The sequence below is a fragment of the Molossus molossus genome, unplaced genomic scaffold (assembly GCF_014108415.1).
Source record: "Molossus molossus isolate mMolMol1 unplaced genomic scaffold, mMolMol1.p scaffold_m16_p_1, whole genome shotgun sequence".
In the NCBI taxonomy this organism is placed as follows: Eukaryota; Metazoa; Chordata; class Mammalia; order Chiroptera; family Molossidae; genus Molossus; species Molossus molossus.
The window spans coordinates 51250309-51272046 of record NW_023425344.1 but is presented as its reverse complement, the minus strand read 5'-3'; the positions used below and the strand labels follow the sequence as shown (position 1 = coordinate 51272046).

The 21738-nt window shown below is 41.8% G+C and overlaps 1 protein-coding gene across 1 annotated transcript in view; it reads right to left on the bottom strand.

Moving 5' to 3' along the window:
* The window catches only part of MOB1B (MOB kinase activator 1B), a 42142-nt gene extending 20690 nt beyond the window's left edge, over positions 1-21452 (bottom strand). Inside the window, exon 1 of the mRNA XM_036261044.1 lies at positions 21358-21452. Coding sequence (XP_036116937.1) covers positions 21358-21371 — 14 coding nt within the window. The 5' untranslated portion in view covers positions 21372-21452. The remainder of the gene's footprint in view (positions 1-21357) is intronic.
* Positions 21453-21738: the final 286 nt, after the last annotated feature.

Below are 21738 nucleotides of genomic sequence, written 5' to 3'. Positions count from 1 at the left end.
CTGTCCACACAAAAACTTATACATGTCCATAGCACCATTATTCATAAATTAAAAAAGTAGAAACAACCCAAAAGTCTGTAAACTGATGTGTGGATAAATAAAATGTCATATAGCCACACAATGGAATATTATTCAGCCATAAAAAGAAATGAAGTACTGATACATGCTATAACATGGATGAATCTTAATAATATTATGCTAAGTGAAAGGAACCCAGATACAAAATATGTAGTATCACATACTATATGATTCCATTTATATGAAATGTCCAGAAAAGGCAAATCCATGGAGACAGAAAGTAGACTAGTGGTTGCCAGGGGCCAGAGATAGAGAAATGAAGAGTGACTACTAATACAAGGTTTCTTTGAGGGGTGATGAAAATATTCTGCAATTAGTCGTGATAGTGGCACAACTTTGTAACTACACTAAAATCTACTAAATTTTACACTTTAAAGGATAAATTTTATGGTATGTGAATTTTTATGCTATAGCTCAATTAAAAAGTATTTAAAAATCTTTACTATTAAAAAAAACTTTTGATAATCTTTACTATTAAAAAAAATAAGTGAGGCGGGGGTATAAAGATATTAACCAAAGAACTTATATACATATATGCATAACATATGGACACAGGCAATATTTCGCAGAAGGTCTGGGGTAGGGAGCAAGAGCGGGGTGGAGGGGATCAATGGGGGAGTAAAGGGTGGGGTAATCTTTTCAACAATAAATTTTTTTTTAATCCTCACCTGAGGACATATTTCCTTTTTTTTGTTCAGATAGAGTAGAAGGGAGAGAGAGGAAGAGAGAGAGAGAGAGAAACATTGACGTGAAAGGGACACAAAGAGTGGCTGCCACCTGCACAACCCAACCAGGGCCAGGGACAAACTGCAACCAAGGTACATGCCATTAGCGGCAACCAAACCCGGGTCTCTAGGGACCACAGGCCAATGCTATAACAGCTGAGCCAAACTGACCAGGGCTCAACAATAAATTTTTAAAAAATAAGTAGCTTCCCAATAAGCTCCTACCATCTCACTAAGTCAGCTTCTTTCATCATCCATTTATTCACTCTTATATTCCTTCATCTAACTAGCAAATTCTGACAACCTTCTATATTCTAAGTAGCCCTGTCCTAAGACCTTGGCAATTCACAGCATGAAACAAGAGATATAAGATCCCTACCCTCATGATAGAGAGAGGAGGCAAAAGAAAAAATAAACCACCCCTGGTTGGGTAGCTCGGCTGTTTGGAGCATCATCCCAATATGCCAAGGTTGCAGGTTTGATCCTCAATCAGGGCACATACAGTCTTCCCTCTCCACTTTGCGCTTCAACTTTCGCGGTTTCGCTCTATTGCGGTTTAACCGCGATAGAGTGAAGCCGTGCAAGTCAAAGTGCTAAGTGGCAAGGACGACTGTATGTAAAGAATCCTACTTTGCGGAAATTCACTTATCGCTGTAGAGTCTGGAACTGATTAACCGTGATAAATGAGGGCTGACTATACAAGCATCAACCAATAAATTCATAAATAAATGTAACAATAAGTTGATGCTTCTTTCTCTCCTCTCTAAAAACCAATCAATAAAAGTTTTGTTTTTTTTTAATTAACCAACAAGTAAACTCTAAGAGTCCCCATAAGACTTACAACCAGGGGAGCAAGGGGCAGTGGCAGCTCATCCTAGGTTTACCCTGCTGAACCTGTCTCCAGCACCCATCTTTCTGACTCTCAGTGAGCTGGCAGCAGTTCCACCTCGGCTTATTTCCTTCCCATTATGTTTCTAGAGAGCCAGAGCAGGGAACTGCCTATGCTCTCTCCTATACTAGTCTTCTACCCTTCCTTGTTTCACTGCCACCGGCTTTAATAAACGGTACTCTCAAAATTAAAAATAAACCAACAAAAAAATTACTGAGTAGAGGTGAGTGCTATGATGAAAATAACAGAATGATGTGACAAATAATATGATGTGATGTGAAGACCACAGGCCTTCGCTCTAACCGCTGAGCCAAACCGGCCAGGGCAAAATGAGTATTTTATATGCTACGAGAAGTCTTAAAGAAAATTGTTTGTGCCCTGGCCAGTATGGCTCAGCGGTAAGAGCATCTCCAGCGGACCAAAGAGTCCGGGTTCCATTCTGGCCAAGGGCACGAACCTCAGTCGCAGTTCATCCCCGGCCCCAGGTAGGTTTGTGTGGGTGGCAACCAATCAATGTCTCTCTCGCATCTATGTTTCTCTCTCTCTCTCTCCCTCCCTCCCTCCCTCCATCTCAATCTGAAGATTAATATAAAAATATCCTCAGGTGAGGATCAAAAAAAAAAAGAAAAGAAAATTGTCTGTGGTAACTTCTTCCACATGTTAACATCTTGCTCTTTAACACCTATTAGGGAATACTGCTCTAGGACATGAAACTGTTAACTTGGTGGCCTCTCAGTCTACAGTATGTTCATAACATAAAGTATATAAGTCAGTGACTTCATATAAGAACAGGTAGAGGGTTGGCCAATTCCCTATTTATGTAATACCCCATAAAATTTTATAATCTACTCCCTAGAAAATAATAAAGCACTTCACATGCAAAGGCCAATTAGTTTCTACATCTCTGAAGTTATCTGAGGCATTATCTCAGCTATAGATGAAGGCACTAAAGTTTAATCACTCATCTCCAATTATTCTCTGAGTTTCTGAGTCATGTATAGGCTGCAGTTTCCTTTGCCCTGCACTAAATTCATTATTCCAGACAGTAAATAGGCACTGAAACCACAGGAGATTTTAGGAAGTGCCCACAGTTGAATGTCTGGGTGATGTCCAAGCAACGTCAGTAACTCCATTTCCAAAATGTTATCAATGTGCTGAACTGTTAAAAGGAGCAAAACAAGCCCAGCTGGTGTTGCTCAGTGGTTGAGCATCAACCCATGCACCAAGAGGTGGCCAGTTCGATTCCTGGTCAGGGCACATGCCCAGGTTGTGGGCCAAATCCCCAGACCGGGGCATACAGGAAGCAGCCAATCAATGTTCTCTCTCACTGATGTTTCTATCTCTCTCTCCCTCTCCCTTCTCTCTCTCTAAAATCAATAAAGAAAAAAAAATTTTTTTTTAAAGGAGTAAACCAAAACCTGCATCTACAGAGCTCAGAACGAGCAAGAACCTAGCAATTGAATCGGCAGTAATTCCACATATACCAATATTTCAACCACATAACATCTAGAGCTTAAAAATAACTTCTTTTATAAAAATTTGTCCTAACCTTCCATGAAAGACTGTCCATTGTCTCTTATGTCTCACTGTAGCTTAAAGCACCTGGAACACCTTGTGTGTACATTTATGTGTTCTCTTTTGGATAGCACTTCAAAATGAGTGGCTGTGTCTGTCTTCAATCTGAAGATTAATATAAAAATATCCTCAGGTGATATTTTGTAACTCCACTCTCTAATATGATGGCTGGCATAGAGTAGAGGTAAGGGCACAGGACTTGGAATAAAGACCCAGTTTCAGATTCTGTCATTGTATCTTACTAGCTAACTATGAAATCTTGGACAAATTATACAACTTCTCTAAGCTTATAATTAAAAAATTGGAGACATCACCATTTTTGCAGGTCCATTATGACAATTCAATTAATACATTTAAAGCACCTTAATTTTGAGGTAGTTGTCACACAGCAAATGTGCACTATATGAAATGATAGCTTAAAAATGTTCAATGAATGAACGACTATGTATATGCCCATACATGTATAAATAAAGCACATACATGTATAAATAAAGCACCAATCCTCACTATATCCCTGTCTTAGTTCATTTAGGCTGCTATAACAAAAATACCACAGACTGGGTGGCTTTCAAACCACAGAAATTTACTTCTCACAGTTTGAGGGGCTCAATGTCTAAGATCAGAGTGCCAGCATTGTTGGGTACTCCTCCAGGTTACCAACTGCCCACTTCTCACTGCATCCTCACATGATGGAAGAGGCTATGAAAATACAAAACTCTGTGGAGGTCTTGCCCTGGCTAGAAAGCTCAGTTGGTTAAAGCATTACCCTGATACACCAAGGTTGCAGGTTTGATCTCTGGCCAGGGCATTTACAAAAATAAACCAAATACACTGGTAATGGGTTTGATGGTTCAGTTCCCAGTTAAGGGCACAACCTGGGTAGCATGTTCGACATGGGCCCCAGTCGGGACAGTACGGGAGGCACAGGATTAACTGTAAGAATTAACATGAGCTAATTCCTTTTTTGTTGTTTTTTAAAACTTATCTTTATTGTTGAATGTATTACAGATGTCCCCCTCTTTTTTCCCCATTGACCCCCCCTTCTCCCCAATCCCACCCCCCTCCTGCCTTCCCCACACTATTGTCTGTGTCCATTGATTATGCATATATGCTTAGAAGTTCTTTGGTTTATATAATCCCGCCCTCCCTCCCCCCTTCCCTTTGAGGTTCATCAGTCTAACCATCAATTTGTACTTAATTCTATCATCTTTTTCACCCAGCCCCCCCCCCCCGCAGCCCCCTCCCATCTGGCAAGCAACAAAAAGTTCTCTGTATCTATGAGTCTGTTTCTGTTCTGCTTGCTCATTTTGTTTGTAGATTCAATTGCTGATAGATATATTTATTGCCATTTTATTGTTCATATTTTTGCTCTTCTTCTGCTTTAACATTTCATATTATACTGGTTTGGTGGTGATGAACTCCTTTAGCTTTTTCCTGTCTGGGAAACTCTTTACATGGCCATCAATTCTAAATGATAGTTTTGCAGGACAGAGTAATCTTGGTTGTAGGTCGTTGCTTTTCATCATCCTGAATATCTCTTCCTATTCTTTCTGGCCTGCAAAGTTTCTTTTGAGAAATCAGCTGACAGTCATTTATGGGTGCTCCTTTGTAGGTAACAAACTGCTTTTCTCTTTTTGTCTTTAATGTTTTTAAGATTCTCTCTTTGTCTTTAACGTTTGGCATTTTGATGATGGTGTGTCTTGGTGTGGACCTCTTTGGGTTCATCTTGTTTGGGACTCTGTGCTTCCTGGACTTGTATCCTTCACCAAGTTAGGGAAATTTTCTATCATTATTTTTTCAAATAGGTTTTCAATTTCTTGCCCTCTTTCTTCTCCTCTGGCATTCCCATGATGTGAATGTTGGTACACTTGAAGTTGTCCAACAGGCTCCTTATACTATCCTCATTTTTTTGGAGTCTTTTTTCTTTTTGCTGTTCTGATTGGGTGTTTTTGGATTTTTTTTTTATTTTTATTTTTTGCTTCCTTATATTCCAAATCAATAGCTTTACCTACTATTGATTCTACTGTAAATTATTCTTTTTTTTTTTTAATCCTCACCTGAGGACATTTTTCTATTTTTTTGTTCAGGTAGAGTGGGAGGGAGAGAGAGGAACAGAGAGAGAGAGAGAAACATAGATATGAAAGGAACACATCGAGTGGCTGCCACCCACACAACCGACCAGGGCCGGGGACAAACTGCAACCGAGGTACATGCCCTTAGCGGGAACCGAACCCGGGTCTCTCCGGACCGCAGGCCGACGCTCTAACCGCTGAGCCAAACCGGCCAGGGCTACTGTAAATTATTCTTTATTTCAGTTAGTGTATCCTTCATTTCTGACTGGCACTTTTTCATGTTGTTGATGTTCTCACTAAGTTTCTTGGAGTTCTCCTTAAGTTCCCTGAAGGTCTCACTAAGTTCCTTGAACATCCTTATAATCAGTGTTTTGAACTCTGCATGTTAGATTGCTTATCTCCATTTTGTTTAGTTCTTTTCCTGGAATGTTGTTCTGTTCTTTCATTTGGGACATGTTTCTTTGTCTCCTTTTTGCTGCTTCCCTGTGTTTGTTTCTATACATTAGTTAGAGTTGCTATGTCTCCTAGGCTTTGTATGGTAGCCTATTGTTGTAGGTGTCCTGTAGGATCCAGTGGCACGGCCTCCCTGATCACCCCAGCTGGACCCTTGAGGTGCACCCCTCATGTGGACTATACACCCTTCTATTGTAATTGAGTATTGATTGCTGTTGGCACATCAATGGGAGGGAATTACTCAGATTGATCAGCTGCAAGGATTGGCTGTGCCCACTGACCACTGGCCTTCTGACTCCCTTGTAGGATCAGCTGTGTAGGGGCTCACCACACAGAGCAAGACTGACTTCATCAGGGCTCTGGTACCCACTGAGTCCACTCCTTGAGTGTGTCACTTGTGGAGGTGGTTGGGTGGTGGTGCTTCGGATGTAGTCTGAAGCTGTCTACTGGGTGTGCTGGCTCTAAGGCTAGGTCAGCCACTGCCTGTGTTCTATCCAGGGCCACCTAGCATAAGCTACAGAGTGATATGCTGATGGCTGCTTCTAGTGCCAGGCCTGGGGCCACTTAATGAGAAGTATGGGGCTTGCTGAGAACAGGTGCTGCTTGTTTGAGAGATTTTAAGAACATTGAAGCAGGATCCAAGACAGGCCAATCCTATGGTAAAGGCATTGGAAACAGCTGGGATGGGCCCAAAAGTTGGGTGGGGCAGGGCTTAAGGGAATCACCAGTACAAACAATGTAAGCCAGGTTGCTGGAGTCCCAGATATGGTGGCCAGTCTGCCCCCAGGGGAAGGGCTCACCAATGGAACAAAGGCCTCCACCAGCATGTCTGTCGCCAGCATGTCTGTCGCCAGCATATCTGTCGGAGAGAAAGCTGCCTCTCCAGCCCCCGTCCCCGAGGCCAAACAGCTCAGTTCTTCCCCATAAGTCTCTGGTGCCTTTCAAAAGTCTCTGGTGCCTTTCAAGCTGCCTCCCCTCCGGGCTCAGAGGGAGCAAGTCCGAGTAAGTCCTTGGGGAGAGGTGGGGGGGCGGTCTTTAAAAGAAACTGTCCAGTTTGGCTCAGCTGTTAGAGCGTCGGCCTGAGGTCCGAAGAGACCCGAGTTCGGTTCCCACTAAGGGCACGTACCTCGGGTGCAGTTTGTCCCCGGCCCTGGTTGGGTCGTGTGGGTGGCAACCACTCGATGTGTCCCTTTCACGTGGATGTTTCTCTCTCTCTCTCTCCCTCCCACTCTGTCTGAACAAAATATTGAAAAATGTCCTCGGGTGAGGATGAAAATAAATAAATAAATAAATAAAAGAAACTGCCTGGGACTCCAGCAGAGACTTAGGCTAATGTCTTTAAGGACTTGGAATAGAGATACTAAATGTCATCCCAGTGCTTTGCTCACCTAAACGATCATCATAGTTTAAAAACCAGTGCTGGCCCAGCTGGTATGGCTCAGTGGTTGAACGTGGACCCCTCCACCAAGAGGTCGCCAGTTTGATTCTCAGTCAGGGCACATGCCCAGGTTGTGGACCTAATCCCTAGTAGGGGCAGGCAGCAGGCAGCCAACTGATGTTCTCTCTCGTTGATGATTCTCTCTCCCCCTCTCCCTTCCTCTCTAAAAACAACAAAGAAAAAAATATTAAAAAATAAAAAAATAAATTGCTGTGTTGTCTAATGGGTAAAAATTAGCAGCAAGTGCAAACAGTAGGTAACAGTAGACTATTTGTTCCTCTTCCATAAAAGCCGAGCTACTTATTTAGCTAATGCAATCTCTAGAACTATGTGAAGTGGAAGTGTGTACTTACATCAAAGACCCACAAAAAATGACCTTTGGTTTTACTTCAAAAAGCTATAGTACCTTCTGGGGTGATAAAAATGTTCTGGATCTTGAAAGGAGTGTGGATTACATAAGTGTGTATACATTTGCCTTAAAAATACTTAAGATCTGAGCATTTCACTGTTTCTAAGTCATACTCAATAAAACAAAAAATAAAAACAAAGCAATGAACTTGAGCCTACAAAGACTCATCTCTGAGATATATAATATGGAAATACCTCCCATGCTCTTAAACATTTATAAATTTTATAAGTTTTAAAACTGCATCTTCAAAGAGGTCACACACTCTGATGAGGAAGAAAGATCTGAAAACTGATCAGTATAATATCCTTTTTTCTTTCTTTTTTTTTGGGTATGTGCCCCTAGCAGGAACTGAACCCAGGACTCTCTGCTCCGCAGGCCGATGCTCCAACTGCTGAGCCAAACCGGCCAGGGCAAAACTTTTTTTTTTTAACCTCACCCGAGGACATTTTTTTCATTTTTTGTTCAGATAGAGTGGGAGGGAGAGAGAGAGAGAGATAAACATTGACGTGAAAGGGACATATCGAGTGGCTGCCACCCGCACGACCCAACCAGGGCCTGGGTACAAACTGCATCCGAGGTACGTGCCCTTAGCGGGAACTAAACCCGGGTCTCTCCGGACCACAGGCCAACGCTCTAACCACTGAGCCAAACCGGCCATCTTTTGATAAGGGCTATAATAAGGATAACAGAGGACACTGAATGGTATCTAACAAATTGGGAAGGGGGCACAGGCCAGGGAGAGTTGGCTCCAGAACCAAAGAATTGAGGGTGGGGAAAAGAAGGGCAATCCACACCCTGTCTGGTATGGCTCAGTGATTTAGAGCATCGGCCCTCGGACCGAAAAGTCACAGGTTCGATTCTGGTCAAGGGCACCACGTGCCTGAGTTGCAGGTTTCCTGGACCCCAACCAGGACTGTGCAGGAGGCAACCAGTCCATGTGTCTCTCAGTTATTGAGGAGCATATCCATGTCACATGATAGTCTCCAACTGTAAGATTCTTGAAGGCAGAGACCACATCTTATTTATTTCTAAACTCCACCTTTCTCCTTCCACCACCAGCATCTAACACACTGCTTTATACACTGGAGATATCCAATAAGTATTTATTGTATTATGAATTAATATCACATATCAGTAAGACAGCTATAACCATTCTCTTACTCAGTTCTCATACTGATCCATGTAATAAGCATTCCTTTCCCCCAGAAACTTCCAACATCGAAGTTTCTCTCTCTCTACCTCCCTCCTTTCTAATCTCTCTAAAATTTTTTTAAAAAAAGAATAAAAAGAATGCAGTCTGGCCAGAATAACAGGAACAGCATTTACAAAGACACAGATGTAGGAGAAATACATGTTGAAAGAAATGCAAATAAAATGCTAAGCTCTGTGGGGGAGGACAAGGCAAGAGGGCACCTATGAGGCTGGAATGATAAGCAAACGCCCTATCATGGAGGCTTCCTTTGCCTTGGGATTTTGCCAACCACTCCAGCCCATTCCAATCTCTACCTGAAAAGCCCAAGTGAACTGCAGGAAGAAAGTGGGGCAAAGGATTTCAGCTAGTTCCTTTCCTTATTAAAAAAATGCAGAACTAAAGTGAAGAAATAGTGGCAGCAGTGCCAAAACCAAGCAGGGAAGGCCCCAAATCCATCTAATAGAAGCAACCCTTGCTGAAAAATACAGAAGCAAACATCTGCAAAATTCCTGCTGTTTTAAATACATGAACATACTACATACACCTTATAACTTTTTTTTTTAATCCTCACCTGAGGACATTCATGCATTTATCTTCAGATAGAGTGGGAGGGAGAGAGAGAGAGAAACATCGATGTGAGAGAAACACATCGAGTGGTTGCCACCCACACAACCCCAACCAGGGCCGGGGACAAACTGCAACCAAGGTACACACCTTTATAGGGAACCGAACCCGGGACTCTCTGGTCTGTGGGCCAAGGCTCTAACCACTGAGCAAAACTAGCCAGGATGACCTTATATCTTTTACAAATACCAAATACAACCATTTTACAAGTACATGCAAAGAAGTTTGTATATAATGCAACATCAATAATGTTGAACCTTCATTAGCCAGTGGACTTAAAACTAATTAGTTAAGCCTTGCTGGTGTGGCTTAGTGGATTGAGCATCGTCCCATGGACTGAGAGGTCCCAGTTCAATTCCTGGTCAGGGCACATGCCCGGGTTGTGGACTCGATCCCCAGTAGGGGATGTGCAGGAGGCAGATGATTGATGTTTCTCTCTCATCAATGTTTCTATCTCTCTCCCTTCCTCTCTCACTAAAAAAATCAATAAAAACATATTTAAAAAAAACAACTAATGAGTTAAAAACAATTACTGAGGAGCATATCCATGTCACATGATAGTCTCCAATTTTAAGATTCTTGAAGCCAGAGACCACATCTTATTTGTTTCTAAATTCCACCTTTCTCCTCCCACCACCAGCATCTAACACTTTGCTTTATACACAGGAGATATCCAATAAGGATTTATTGTATTATGCATTAATATCACATATTTGTAAGATAGCTAAACACAATATGGAATGAGGAAGGAGTTTAGATACTAGGACTGGGAATTTCACGAGCAAGGACAGTAATAGTGTTTGTACAGGACTTTCTGGTTTATGAAAATTTCTATAACCATTCTCTTATTCAGTTCTCATACTGACCCAATGTAATAAAAATTCCTTTCCCCCAGTAGACAGAGGAAACAGAGGCTAAGAAATTAAGTGATGTGCTTTAAGGTCAGTCACATGGTTGTGACAGACCAAAGACTCTGAAACCCAATTTTCCTCACTTGTAGGCCACTGTTGGACACATTTATTTGTCAAACAATATACTAACATGCTGGAAAATAATAGTGAACAAACCCTATGAAGCTTGCAAAAAAGGGGGGTGGGGCAATTTCCTAAATAATAATTACAAGTATGCAAAGATAATCAGGTCACCTAACCTCCTTCAGGGCTGTTAATGAAAAAAATTTTTTTCACTGACACATGTTAAAGATGGTCAAGGCAGACTTCATTCAGGAACAATGAAATAAGTGGCATTGTACAGTGAGGGGGAGAGAGACTGGGGTCAACTCCAAACACAGCATGGGCAAGTGGGAATTTATAGCCAAGGAGCAGGGTGAAGGGGGTGAGTAATGAAAAATTACTAAGAGGAACCACTGGAGGTAAGGGGTTCTGGCTAAACTGACCTAACAGGATTCTCACTGAAGACAGGCCAGGGCGATCAGACATCACCCTGGGGGATGGTGGAGGAAGAGGAAGCTGGTCAGATATGGTGGGTGGGAGGGTTCTGGTTAAACTGACTTAACAGGGTTCTTACTAAAACTAGACTTTATGAGGAAGTACACAAATAGGCCTAGAAGAAGGTCCAAGAGCCTGACTAAAATTTGGTCAAACAAAGAACCTTTGTTATGGCCTCACAGAGTCTCTCAAGGATAGACATTGTGTTAAATTGAAGTCCAAGGATTTTTCTGTACAGATATTGATCTTCTCAGTCCTGAGGGTGGTCCTCATCAAGAGGGCCAAGAGCAGCCTTTCTTCCCAATGGTGCTATGTAAAATGACAGCGGTACTTTTTTCTAAATGTTGAGTGACACATTTTAAAAAAAGGTAAAGACCTCGGACCAAAGAGTCCCGGGTTCAATTCCGGCCAAGGGCAGGCACCTTGGTTGCAGTTCATCCCCAGCAACGGATGGGGTCTTGCGGGTAGCAACCAATCAATGTGTCTCTCTCACTTTGATGTTTCTCTCTCTCTCTCTCTTTCTCCCTCCCTCCCTCCCACTCTATCTGAAGATAAATGGAAAAATATCCTCCAGTGAGGATTAAAAAAAGAAAAAATTTTTTAAAGGTAAAGATATCTCTAGAACCTATAGTTATCACTAGATAATAGAGTACCAACACCTTACAAATATGTTCCTACTTGAGGAAAAGTTAAAATCAATACAGTTCAACTGAAGTACCTATTAGTCCCCAACTGTTTAGCCACTTAGAATTATACTTTTTGTCATAGTTTTGGCTCTACCTATAGTTTGGAAAAAAACGTATATTTCAATTCTTGATAACTTGCTATTTCCCCAAATTAAAAGTTGACAAGGATGACAAAGGACCGATTAAAGGGTTGAAGAGTCTGACAAAACCCCTTTGGGAGTCCTTAACAAGAGGGTGGGGACACTAGCCTCAGTACTCAAAATGATGCTATGCTCTGGTTAAGAGACTTCAGTTTTGACAAATTGGTTTGTTATTCATTGACTCAAAGTGCAATTTCTAAGATTTAAAAATAGAGCCAGGTGGCCGGGTGGCTTAGTTGGTTGGAGCAATGTCCTGTGCACCAAAAGGTTGCAGGTTCAATCCCCGATCAGGGCGCATAAGGGAGGCAATCAATCAATGTCTGTCTCTCACATCAATGTCTCTCTCTCTCTCTCCCTCCCTCTCTCTCTCTCTCTCTCTCTCTCTCTCTCTCTCTCTCAAATCAATAAACATGTCCTAAGGTGAGGATAAAAAAATAAGAATAATAAGAGAGTCAGTTGAGTAGTTGGCAAGAGTATGGGGAAAGGTTAGTGACACTGAAATCAGGCATATGGGAGTAAAAATCATACCCACAGGGAGTTTTTAAACAAAGAACTAATTCAGTAGTTAAATCTAATGCTGCAGGGAACTAGCAAAGGAAGCACTTCTCTGAAGAGCGGGAAGGTCATGCTGGGCCTCTCTGTCTAGAACATGATCTAGGCACCAAGATACAAGAAAAGTTGCCATTGAAGACTTTTACCCCTACTGCTTCTACTTAATTATTCTATGTTTACACTGAAAACTAAGTATTTAAGTTATACCATTATTTCTTTCTAAAAAGACACACACACAAAATATTCTTTCTAATACTCAATACAACTATTGATCTATTCTCATCAAATTTCAATTTGAAAACAACAAAAGGATTTAGGGAGAAAGATAAAACAATAGTAGCAATAAAAATAATTTAAGCCCTGGCCGGTTTGGCTCCGCAGTTAGAGCATTGGCCCGCGAACCAGAGTCGCAGGTTCGATTCCGGTGAAGGGTACCTACGTAGGTCGTGTGCTCAGTCGCTGGCCCTGGCCAGGGTTGTTCAGGAGGCAGTCAATCAATGTGTGTGTGTGTCTCTCTCCCTCCCTCCCTCTCAACCTGAAGATAAATGAAAAAAAAATCCTCAGGTGAGAATTAAAAAAACAACAAAACAATTCAATAACAATAAGGCTATTGGCTATGAGGTACTTAGACTATTACCCAAATAATATTTGATTACTTTCAAACTCCTGCTTTCTTTTTGCTTCAGAATCCTCAGAAAATCAAAGTAGCACTGATACATATAATGAACCCACAGAAATTGGCTATGATTCAAGTAATCAGAAATGATAAATTTTTATTTTATTTTTTATTATTATTATTTTTTCCATTTTTTGTTCAGATAGAGTGGGAGGGAGAGAGAGGAAGAGAGAGAGAGAGAAACATCGACGTGAAAGGGACACATCGAGTGGCTGCCACCTGCACGACCCAACCAGGGCCGGGGACAAACTGCAACTGAGGTACGTGCCCTTAGCGGGAACCGAACCCAGGTCTCTCTGGACCACAGGCCAATGCTCTAACCACTGAGCCAAACCGGCCAGGGCGAATTTTTTAAAAAAATAGTAACAGCTACTAGCAATCATCACACTGTTGAGATATTGATAATGAACTAGATATCACTGCTGAACATTACAATTTACTGAGCCAGGCCTTTTACATTCAGTATCTCTAATCCTCCCAACATCTCTGATGTATTGGTTTTGAACAAAGGAATAACAGAAAAAAATTAGATTACTGTCACACTCATACCATACACAGTGAAGCTGCAGGCTGTTTCATCCTTAGTATGGCTGAAGCAGAGGCCTACATATGTTCAGGAGAATAGCAATAGCTGCTGTTCTAGAGCTACAAGGAGGGAAGGTAGCCAGGCAGGGCTAGGAGAATGGCTATGTACAGAAGTCTGAGTAAATATGTGTATTGAGGACAACAGAAGTCAAGTGTCTCACTGACAAAGAATGAAGTAAAAATATGTAAAGGGAGAAGGCTAGAATGACCCCTATCCTACTGGCTCAAAATTGCAGTTATTAGTGTAAATTCATTCAATATACACGGATAGATGTATGTGGGTATGTATGTATTTTCTAACATTGTCCAATGAGAGGGCCTGAAAACAACAACACATCTGTAGTATGTAATGAGCACACCCTATCACCTAGATTCTGGTTTCCAAATACTATTCTCCACTGAACAGAACACCAAGGCACTTAGAGAAATGGCCAGTTCTAGGGCTGGGGCAGAGCAAGTATAAGATAAACCTGGAACATCTGATTGTGTCAGCAAGAGCTCAAAGACAGGAATGCCCAGCTGTGTGGCTCAGTGGCTGAGCGTCGTCCCATGGACTGATTCGATTCCTGGTCAGGGCACACGCCAAGGTTGCGGGCTCAATCCCCAATAGGAGGTGTGCAGGAAGCAGCCGATCAATATTTCTCTCTCCTCTCTCTCTCTCTCTCTCTCTCCCTCTCCCTCTCTTTCTCTCAAAATCAATGAAAACATATCCTTGGGTGACAATTATAAAAAAATAACAAAATAAAATGGAAAGAATAAATTTTCCATACAAAATGTCAAATAATAAATGTAAAAGTGATGACAGAATTAGATTCCTGGAAACCATCACAGTAATAATTTAAACAAGAACCATCAATGAACACCAACACATTCAATGAAAATGAAATGAGAAATGGGATAGTTATGTAGGCTCAAAATACCTCCCCACAAAATATTAATTACAGAGAAAAAGATGTAACGTTACACTGGAGGATCTTGGTAGACTATTTATTTATTTATTTCTTATCCTCACCGAGGACATTTTTCCATTTTTTGTTCAGATAGATCGGGAGGCAGAGAGAGAGTGAGAGAGAGAAACATCAACATGAAAGGGACACATCAAGTGGCTGCCACCCGCACGACCCAACCAGGGCCGAGGACAAACTGCAACCAAGGTACATGCCCTTAGCGGGAACCGAACCCGGGTCTCTCTGGACCACAGGCTGACGCTCTAACCACTGAGCCAAACTGGCCAGGGCTTGGTAGACACTTTAATCAAAAGATCACCTCCAATAATAAAGAGCATACATTACATGCACCTGATAAGATGCTGTAATAAAAACATGCATCACTTTTGTGATATTTCTGCTTCAAATACATAATCAAGTCTAACCACAAGGAAACATCAGACAAACTCAAACAGAGGGCTATTCTACAAAATGACGGGCCTGTAATCCTTAAAAATATAAAGGTCCTGAAAGTAAAGGCAAAACTAAGGAAATATTTCAATTTGAGGGTGGCTACAGACACAAAACTGGTTATATATAACACATGATTCATGACTGGATCCTTTTGCAGAGATGGCATTATTGGAGTAACTGATGAAACTAAATGGGGTCTCTGGATAAGGAATAAGTAGGAGTTCTTTATGTTATTCTTTGCAACTTTCTAAATATCTAAAAATGTTTCAAAACAAAATTGAAAATCACTTCTGCAAATGAACAAGTTCCAAAGTTACACTTACAACTTAGTCAAACAAGCTGTAAAAGATGGCCTTAAGTTAACTGATACAAAAAACAAAAATGGAAGTTATACACCTGAAACTAATACAATAGTATACCAATTACATCTCAAAAAAAAAAAAAATGTGAGAAAAGAACAGTTAAAAAAAGTTTTCTAGTCTGGCCAGTGTGGCTCAGTGGTTGAGTGTCGCTCCCTGCACCAAGAAGTTGCTGGCTCAATTCCCAGTCAGGGCACATGCCCAGGCTGGGGGTCACACCCCCAGAGGGGGGCATGCAGGAAGCAGCCAATCGAGGTTCTCTCTCATTGATGTCTCTCTCTCTCTCTCTCTCTCCCCCCCCTTCCTCTCTCTAAAAATAAATTTTAAAAAAAACATTTTTAAGTTTTCTAAAGGATTTAATTTAACATTCTTAATAGATATCATTTTTCAAGTAAGTCATAGCTGTTCTGCCTCAATACTACTGATCAAATAAAAAACTGAAGAGAAGTACTGCACGTGCTTTCATGTATCAGAAACTCCAAAGGTACAAAAAACTCTGCAACTACATCAAGGAAAAAGAAGTCAATAAAGATAAAAGTAATTTCATAGCAATTGTTTTATACTCAGTAATGTAAAAGAAGCAATCCTGTATCAGATGGGAGGAGTAAACTAAGGCCAGCCACGGTTCTGCAATTCCCCCCACCAAAAAGCATAACATTAAATCAGGCTGTCAGATAACAAAACTGTTAAGATAATACTTGGTCGACAGCCATTCAAAATGATGCTGCAGAAATATAATTATTGACATAAAAAAATTACAAGTGAAAAACCTGGTCTATGTACAGTAAGGATCCATTTTTATATTTTTAAATATGTACAAACAAAAATGTAACAGAAAAGATTAGGAAGTTATATCAAACACAAATAACAGCTCTAAAAGTGTGATTATGAGTACTTTTTTTTTCCTTTATTGATTTTGAGAGAGAGAGGAAGGGAGAGGGAGAAAGAGAGAGAGACAGACAGAAACATCTATGAGAGAGATCATCGACTGGCCACCTCCCGCATGCCCCCAACCAGGTATTGGGCACACAACCTGGGCATGTGCCCTGACAGGGAATTGAACCGGTGACCTCTTGGTGCATGGGTCGATGCTCAACCACTGAGCCACACAGTCTGGGTTATGAGTGATATTTTATTTTCTTCCTTTTCTTGTCAGTAGTTTGTGATTTCTCCAATATGTTTATCATTGTTACACTAAAAATGGAAGTAAAAATAATAATTTTAAAGTATTACTTAAATGTAAAGATTTCTATTTTCTCTTCCACCATTATAAAATGGTCCCAGCATTCTGAGATATTAACACCTAGTAACATAAGACTTCTCTTAAAAATAAGACCTATCTGAAGACTACCTTTTTATATAATTTTATCAATTATAGATAAGGCAGTATGAGAAAAGATCTCTGGGTGTAGTTTGCCAGAATTCAAATACCAGCTATACCACTGACTGGCTACATAATTTGGGGCATATTATTATTATTTTTATTGCTTTATAGAGAGAGAGGAAGGGAGAAGAAGAAAAAGACAGAGCCCTGGCCGGTTTGGCACAGCGGTTGGAGCATCGGCCTGCGCACCAGAGAGTCCTGGGTTCGGTTCCCGCTAGGGGCACGTACCTAAATAAATAAATAAATAAATAAATAAATAAATAAATAAAAAGACAGAAACATCGATGTGAGAAAGAACCATCAACTGGCTGTCTCCTACACATCCCTACTGGGTATTTAACCAGAAACCCGGGCATGTGCCTGACTGGGAATTAAACAGGTGACCTTTTGGTGTACAGGTCAACACTTCTTCAACTGTAAAATGGGGTATCTGTTATGCCTGGCACATAGTAACTTAGCTTATTATTATTATTTTTTTTTTACAGGTGAAAATGTGAAGCACTAAAATCATTTGCCAGAAAACAAAGATCAGGGAAGTGGGGTTATGGGCTGAGACAAGAGAAAGGAGAGAAAAGACAGACAGACAGACAGAAAGACAAGAGACACACACAGCCCTGGCCGGTTTGGCTCAGCGGTTAGAGCGTCGGCCTGCGGTCTGGAGAGACCCGGGTTCGGTTCCCGCTAAGGGCACGTGCTTCGGTTGCAGTTTATCCCCGGCCCTGGTTGGTCGTGCGGGTGGCAGCCACTCGATGTGTCCCTTCACGTCGATGTTTCTCTCTCTCTCTCTGTTCCTCTCTCTCCCTCCCTCTCTATCTGTACAAAAAATGGAAAAATATCCTCGGGTGAGGATAAAAAAAAAAAAAAAAAACAACAACAACAAGAGACACACACATACAAATACAACAAAACCCTGGATCTCCTTTTCTTTGTAGCATAATTCTTTTTTTTTTTTTTAATTCTCACCAGGGGACATTTTTCCATTGCTTTTGTTCAGATAGAGTGGAAGAGAGGAAGGGTGGGGAGGGGAGAGAGAGAAACAATGTGAGAGAGACACAATGACTGGTTGCCTCCCACACCACCACCTAGAACGGCAATTGAGGTATGTGCCCTTGACTGGAATCCAACCCGAGACTCTTTGGCCAACCAACACTAACCACTGAGCCAAATGAGCCAGGGCTGTAGCATAATTCTCAATAAATATTTCCTTCCTTCCTTCCTTTCTCAGTCTATCTCTTTGTTTCTTCCTATACAGAAATAAACCTGGTTTATATTCATTCACATCCCTATACCACTTTTCCTACAGACTTGCATTTTAATGTTAACTATATTAGTTTTAACTGTTTCAAGTCAAATATTTCTTGTGGAATTATTGTGGAATATTTGTGGAATTCCATCAGTCAGAAGAGAGACTTGCAATTTAAAAATGCCAGAAACACAGAGAACATTCAACACCCTTTTTAAATGACTATTAAAAACTTACTCTGATCCTAAATTTCCCTGAATTTTATAGGCATAAAATGTCAGGAGAGGAAAAACTCTTTAAGTCAAGAGACTTGTGTTCCAATTCTGTTCTGGCCAGTAATTAGGCCAGTAACCCAAAGTTGGTGATTTTATCACTTCAGAAAAAAGGGGGTGAGGTGAGTAAGCTATGTTACTGATAGAGCCCATCTAGCTTCAAAATTCCAACAGCCTCTTGGACAAACCTGAAAATGGAGAATTCACAGGCAATTTCATGCCTCCATGTTTCCTCTGACTGAAACCTCCCATTTCCCCTTCATCTTTTAGAGAATTTTTGTTTTCCCTTCCATTAAATATCCATCACTTCTTTCATGAAACCTTCCCTCCAGCCCAAATAGAACAAATTGCTCCATATTCTTTGGACCCCCATGATTATGTTGCATCTATTACAGATGACTATAAACTGTCCACGACCTCTGGAGTCCCACTTCTTGCACAATGCTTAGCACACAGCAGGTGCTGAGGCTGTTCAAAAATTTGAGTCTACAAAGTTAAATTAGGTTCCTGTGAAGTTACGTTAGGCACCATCTGGGAGTTTAGCTTAATTTGAAGATGCACAGAGGCCAATTTGCAGCACAACCAAAGCTCTGTCCCAGTCAGATCCACACATGCGGTGCAAATTTATTCTGAACATTTGTACAAAAACTACACAAAAGCACCACTGCTGCAGATCATCTGGACACCCCCTGAGGATTACCTAATCTACCTCACCTCCCTATCCAAAAAACCTCTTCTTCACCCTGCTCTACTTTGTTCCATGGCATTTAAGACCTCCTACAATACTATATAATTTACTGAAGTTCGCTGTCTATGATTGCTTAATGTAAGCTCCACTAATGCAGGAATTTTTAACCATTTTGTTCGCAAATGATACCCAATGACTATATCTATGTCTGGCACACTGAATGATGTTTTTTAACTAAAATTCTTTCCTTCTATCCTAAAGCCCTCATGAGTTATGAGTCATCACTTTTATAACCCTATCTCAAATTGCCCTTATTTCCCCAGCTCCATCCATTTACAGTTGACTTACAAGGAAGCGTCCAAGAACTGGAAGAAAGTATGTGTTATTTAACTCCTAAACTGAAACTCTTATTTTCTCTGCTCACCTGTTGGTACAGAAATAATATTCAGGAAACTACAAAATAACAAACATGAAATAATCAAAACTTTGTTCTTTACACCTTCTGATAATTATTTCTACCTACAAGGTCTTCACTTCAGATTCTAAACTAATGATGGACAAAAACCAAAACCAAAAATGTTAGATTACTCTTTTGGATTATTAAGCACACAGACTAAAGATGTTGAGGATATATTAACAGTTACATGTGATCTGACTGAAAAATAGTGCCCCAAACAGTACAAACCCTCTAATCTGCTATATATATATATATATATATACACACACACACACACACACACATACATACATATATACATATATATATAAAAGTTATGACAAAATTTATGTTAGGTAGCTAATACAATTCAGGAGAAATAAGCTTATCCATTGCATTTCTGTAACTATTAAATACTGAACCATGTAAAAATAGGAAACTATTGTATTTGTATTCAGAAAATACCACCAAACCTTGGCCATCCCCTAGTTTCCGCCAAATATGGTTCTTTCCTGCTTCAACCAATTTAGCTAGGAGTTCAAAGAGACATCAGCCCATCAGCAGCAGTCATGGGCATCATCTACATTATTATTTTGAAGACAGCTTTTAAACTCTTGAAGAAATCAAACATCACTAATGTAAATAGACTCAAGATGAGAATCTTCAAGCTGAGAAGCCTGGCTATGTTGATTCAAACTAAAATAGAAAACAAAGACTTTCATGAAGTCACCCAGCCCTCTCATCTATCACCACATATCTGGCAAACTCAACTTCTAGGATGAGCCCTGTAAAAAAGGCTTCACAACCTCAAATGTGTTAGGCAGAATGACAAAAAAAACAAAACAGGCCCCCTATGCATGTCAGAAATATTAGCAAGTCTGTTCACAAGTCAGCCTTCTGTAATCGCTCAGTTTTGCTTAAACACCCTAAAAATGATTAATATTCTAGATATGAGCATGTGACAATATGGGTTAAATTCTCAGGATTAAAGTGCCAAGGTGATCACTAAAAAGTATGTGAGGTGGGGAAAAAGCATCAGAACAGAAAATGATCATTAAATGCTATTTTCTCCACAACAGTTAAAAATGTATGGGGTGGGTTTCAATCTCAGAGTTTTTACTAGCTTTCTAAACACAAATTAAACATTAGGTGAATCACAACGAAGCCTTCAAAAGACTAACTCTGTAGAATGTAAGGTCTTGTTTTCCCGAGAACGTGAGGCTGGCCTGCTGCCGCCATACCCCTATCTGGCCATCCCATCTTTCTACCCATACCCCACCCCGCAACACGTCTGTAATAAATGATAGGGGGAAATGACAGCCAGTACTAAATGTGAGGTTAAGTTGTCATTTACAAATGATTTGCAAAACAATTCTCCAGGGGACCTAATCAACCCAGGGCACACTACCCAGTTCCTATTTGGTGGTTGTCTCAAAAGATAAAGCCCACATTCTTCAGAAAAGCATGCCTTAGGGAAGCAAGGAACTGCTCCAGACCCCAAGACTCCAGGCTGTCATCAAGGGGTCCTGACCCGTGAACAGCCTGGTTAAGTGTGTTACATCCACAGGAATTGTCATCCCAACTGCCCACTCCTAAAACCTAAGTTAAAAGGGTCCTGGGGTGAAGGTCGTCAAGTACGACGCTCTACCTTCTGTCCTTGGGACCCAGAAAAAAAAGCAATGGGGAGAGAGACTAAGACAGGGGACCGGGTACGAGTCGCATATGGGTCATGCGGCGAGTGGGAGGTATTTATTCAGAGCATGCAAATAAACAAACCCGAGAGGGAGGTTGGGATGATGGAGAAATGCGAATGCAGGCACAGGGTGTGTGGAGACTGGGGGTTCGGGGAGCCTCCTTGGGCCGGGGGGTTCCACGCGTGCTCGGGGCGGGCGGGGAGACGGCGGCGGGCGGCGGGAGCGCTCGGCAGGTTCCCGGAGCCCTGCTCGTGGGAACGCCCGATCCGACAGCGCGGGCGGGGGCCGCGGCCCAGGTCGCCTGAACAAAGCCGGTGCGCGTGGGGCCTGGCTACTCACAACAAGAAGCTCATGTCGGCCGCGGCGTGGGCTGCGGGCTCGGCGGTCGCGAGGCCTCGGGGCGGCGACAGTGGCGGCCAGGGAAGAGGAGGAAAGGCGAGGAAGACGAGGAGCGGTGCTGGAGGGCAGCGCCGGCTGTTCTGCGGCCGCAACTTGCTTGGTCTCGAGTTCCAATGGCAGAGGGGGCGGAAGTGGGAAGCGCTGGGCTTGAATCTCTCAATGGGAGGGGAAGGAGAGGGAGGCGGGGAAAGCCTCTCGGGCCGGGAGAACAGCCACACGGCCGGCGCAGCGCTGCCCCTAGCCTCCTCCTGCTGGCCCCAGCTGCCCCCACCCCGCGAGTTCTCGCGAGAGGACGCGCGCCCACCCTGGCCCACGAGCTGC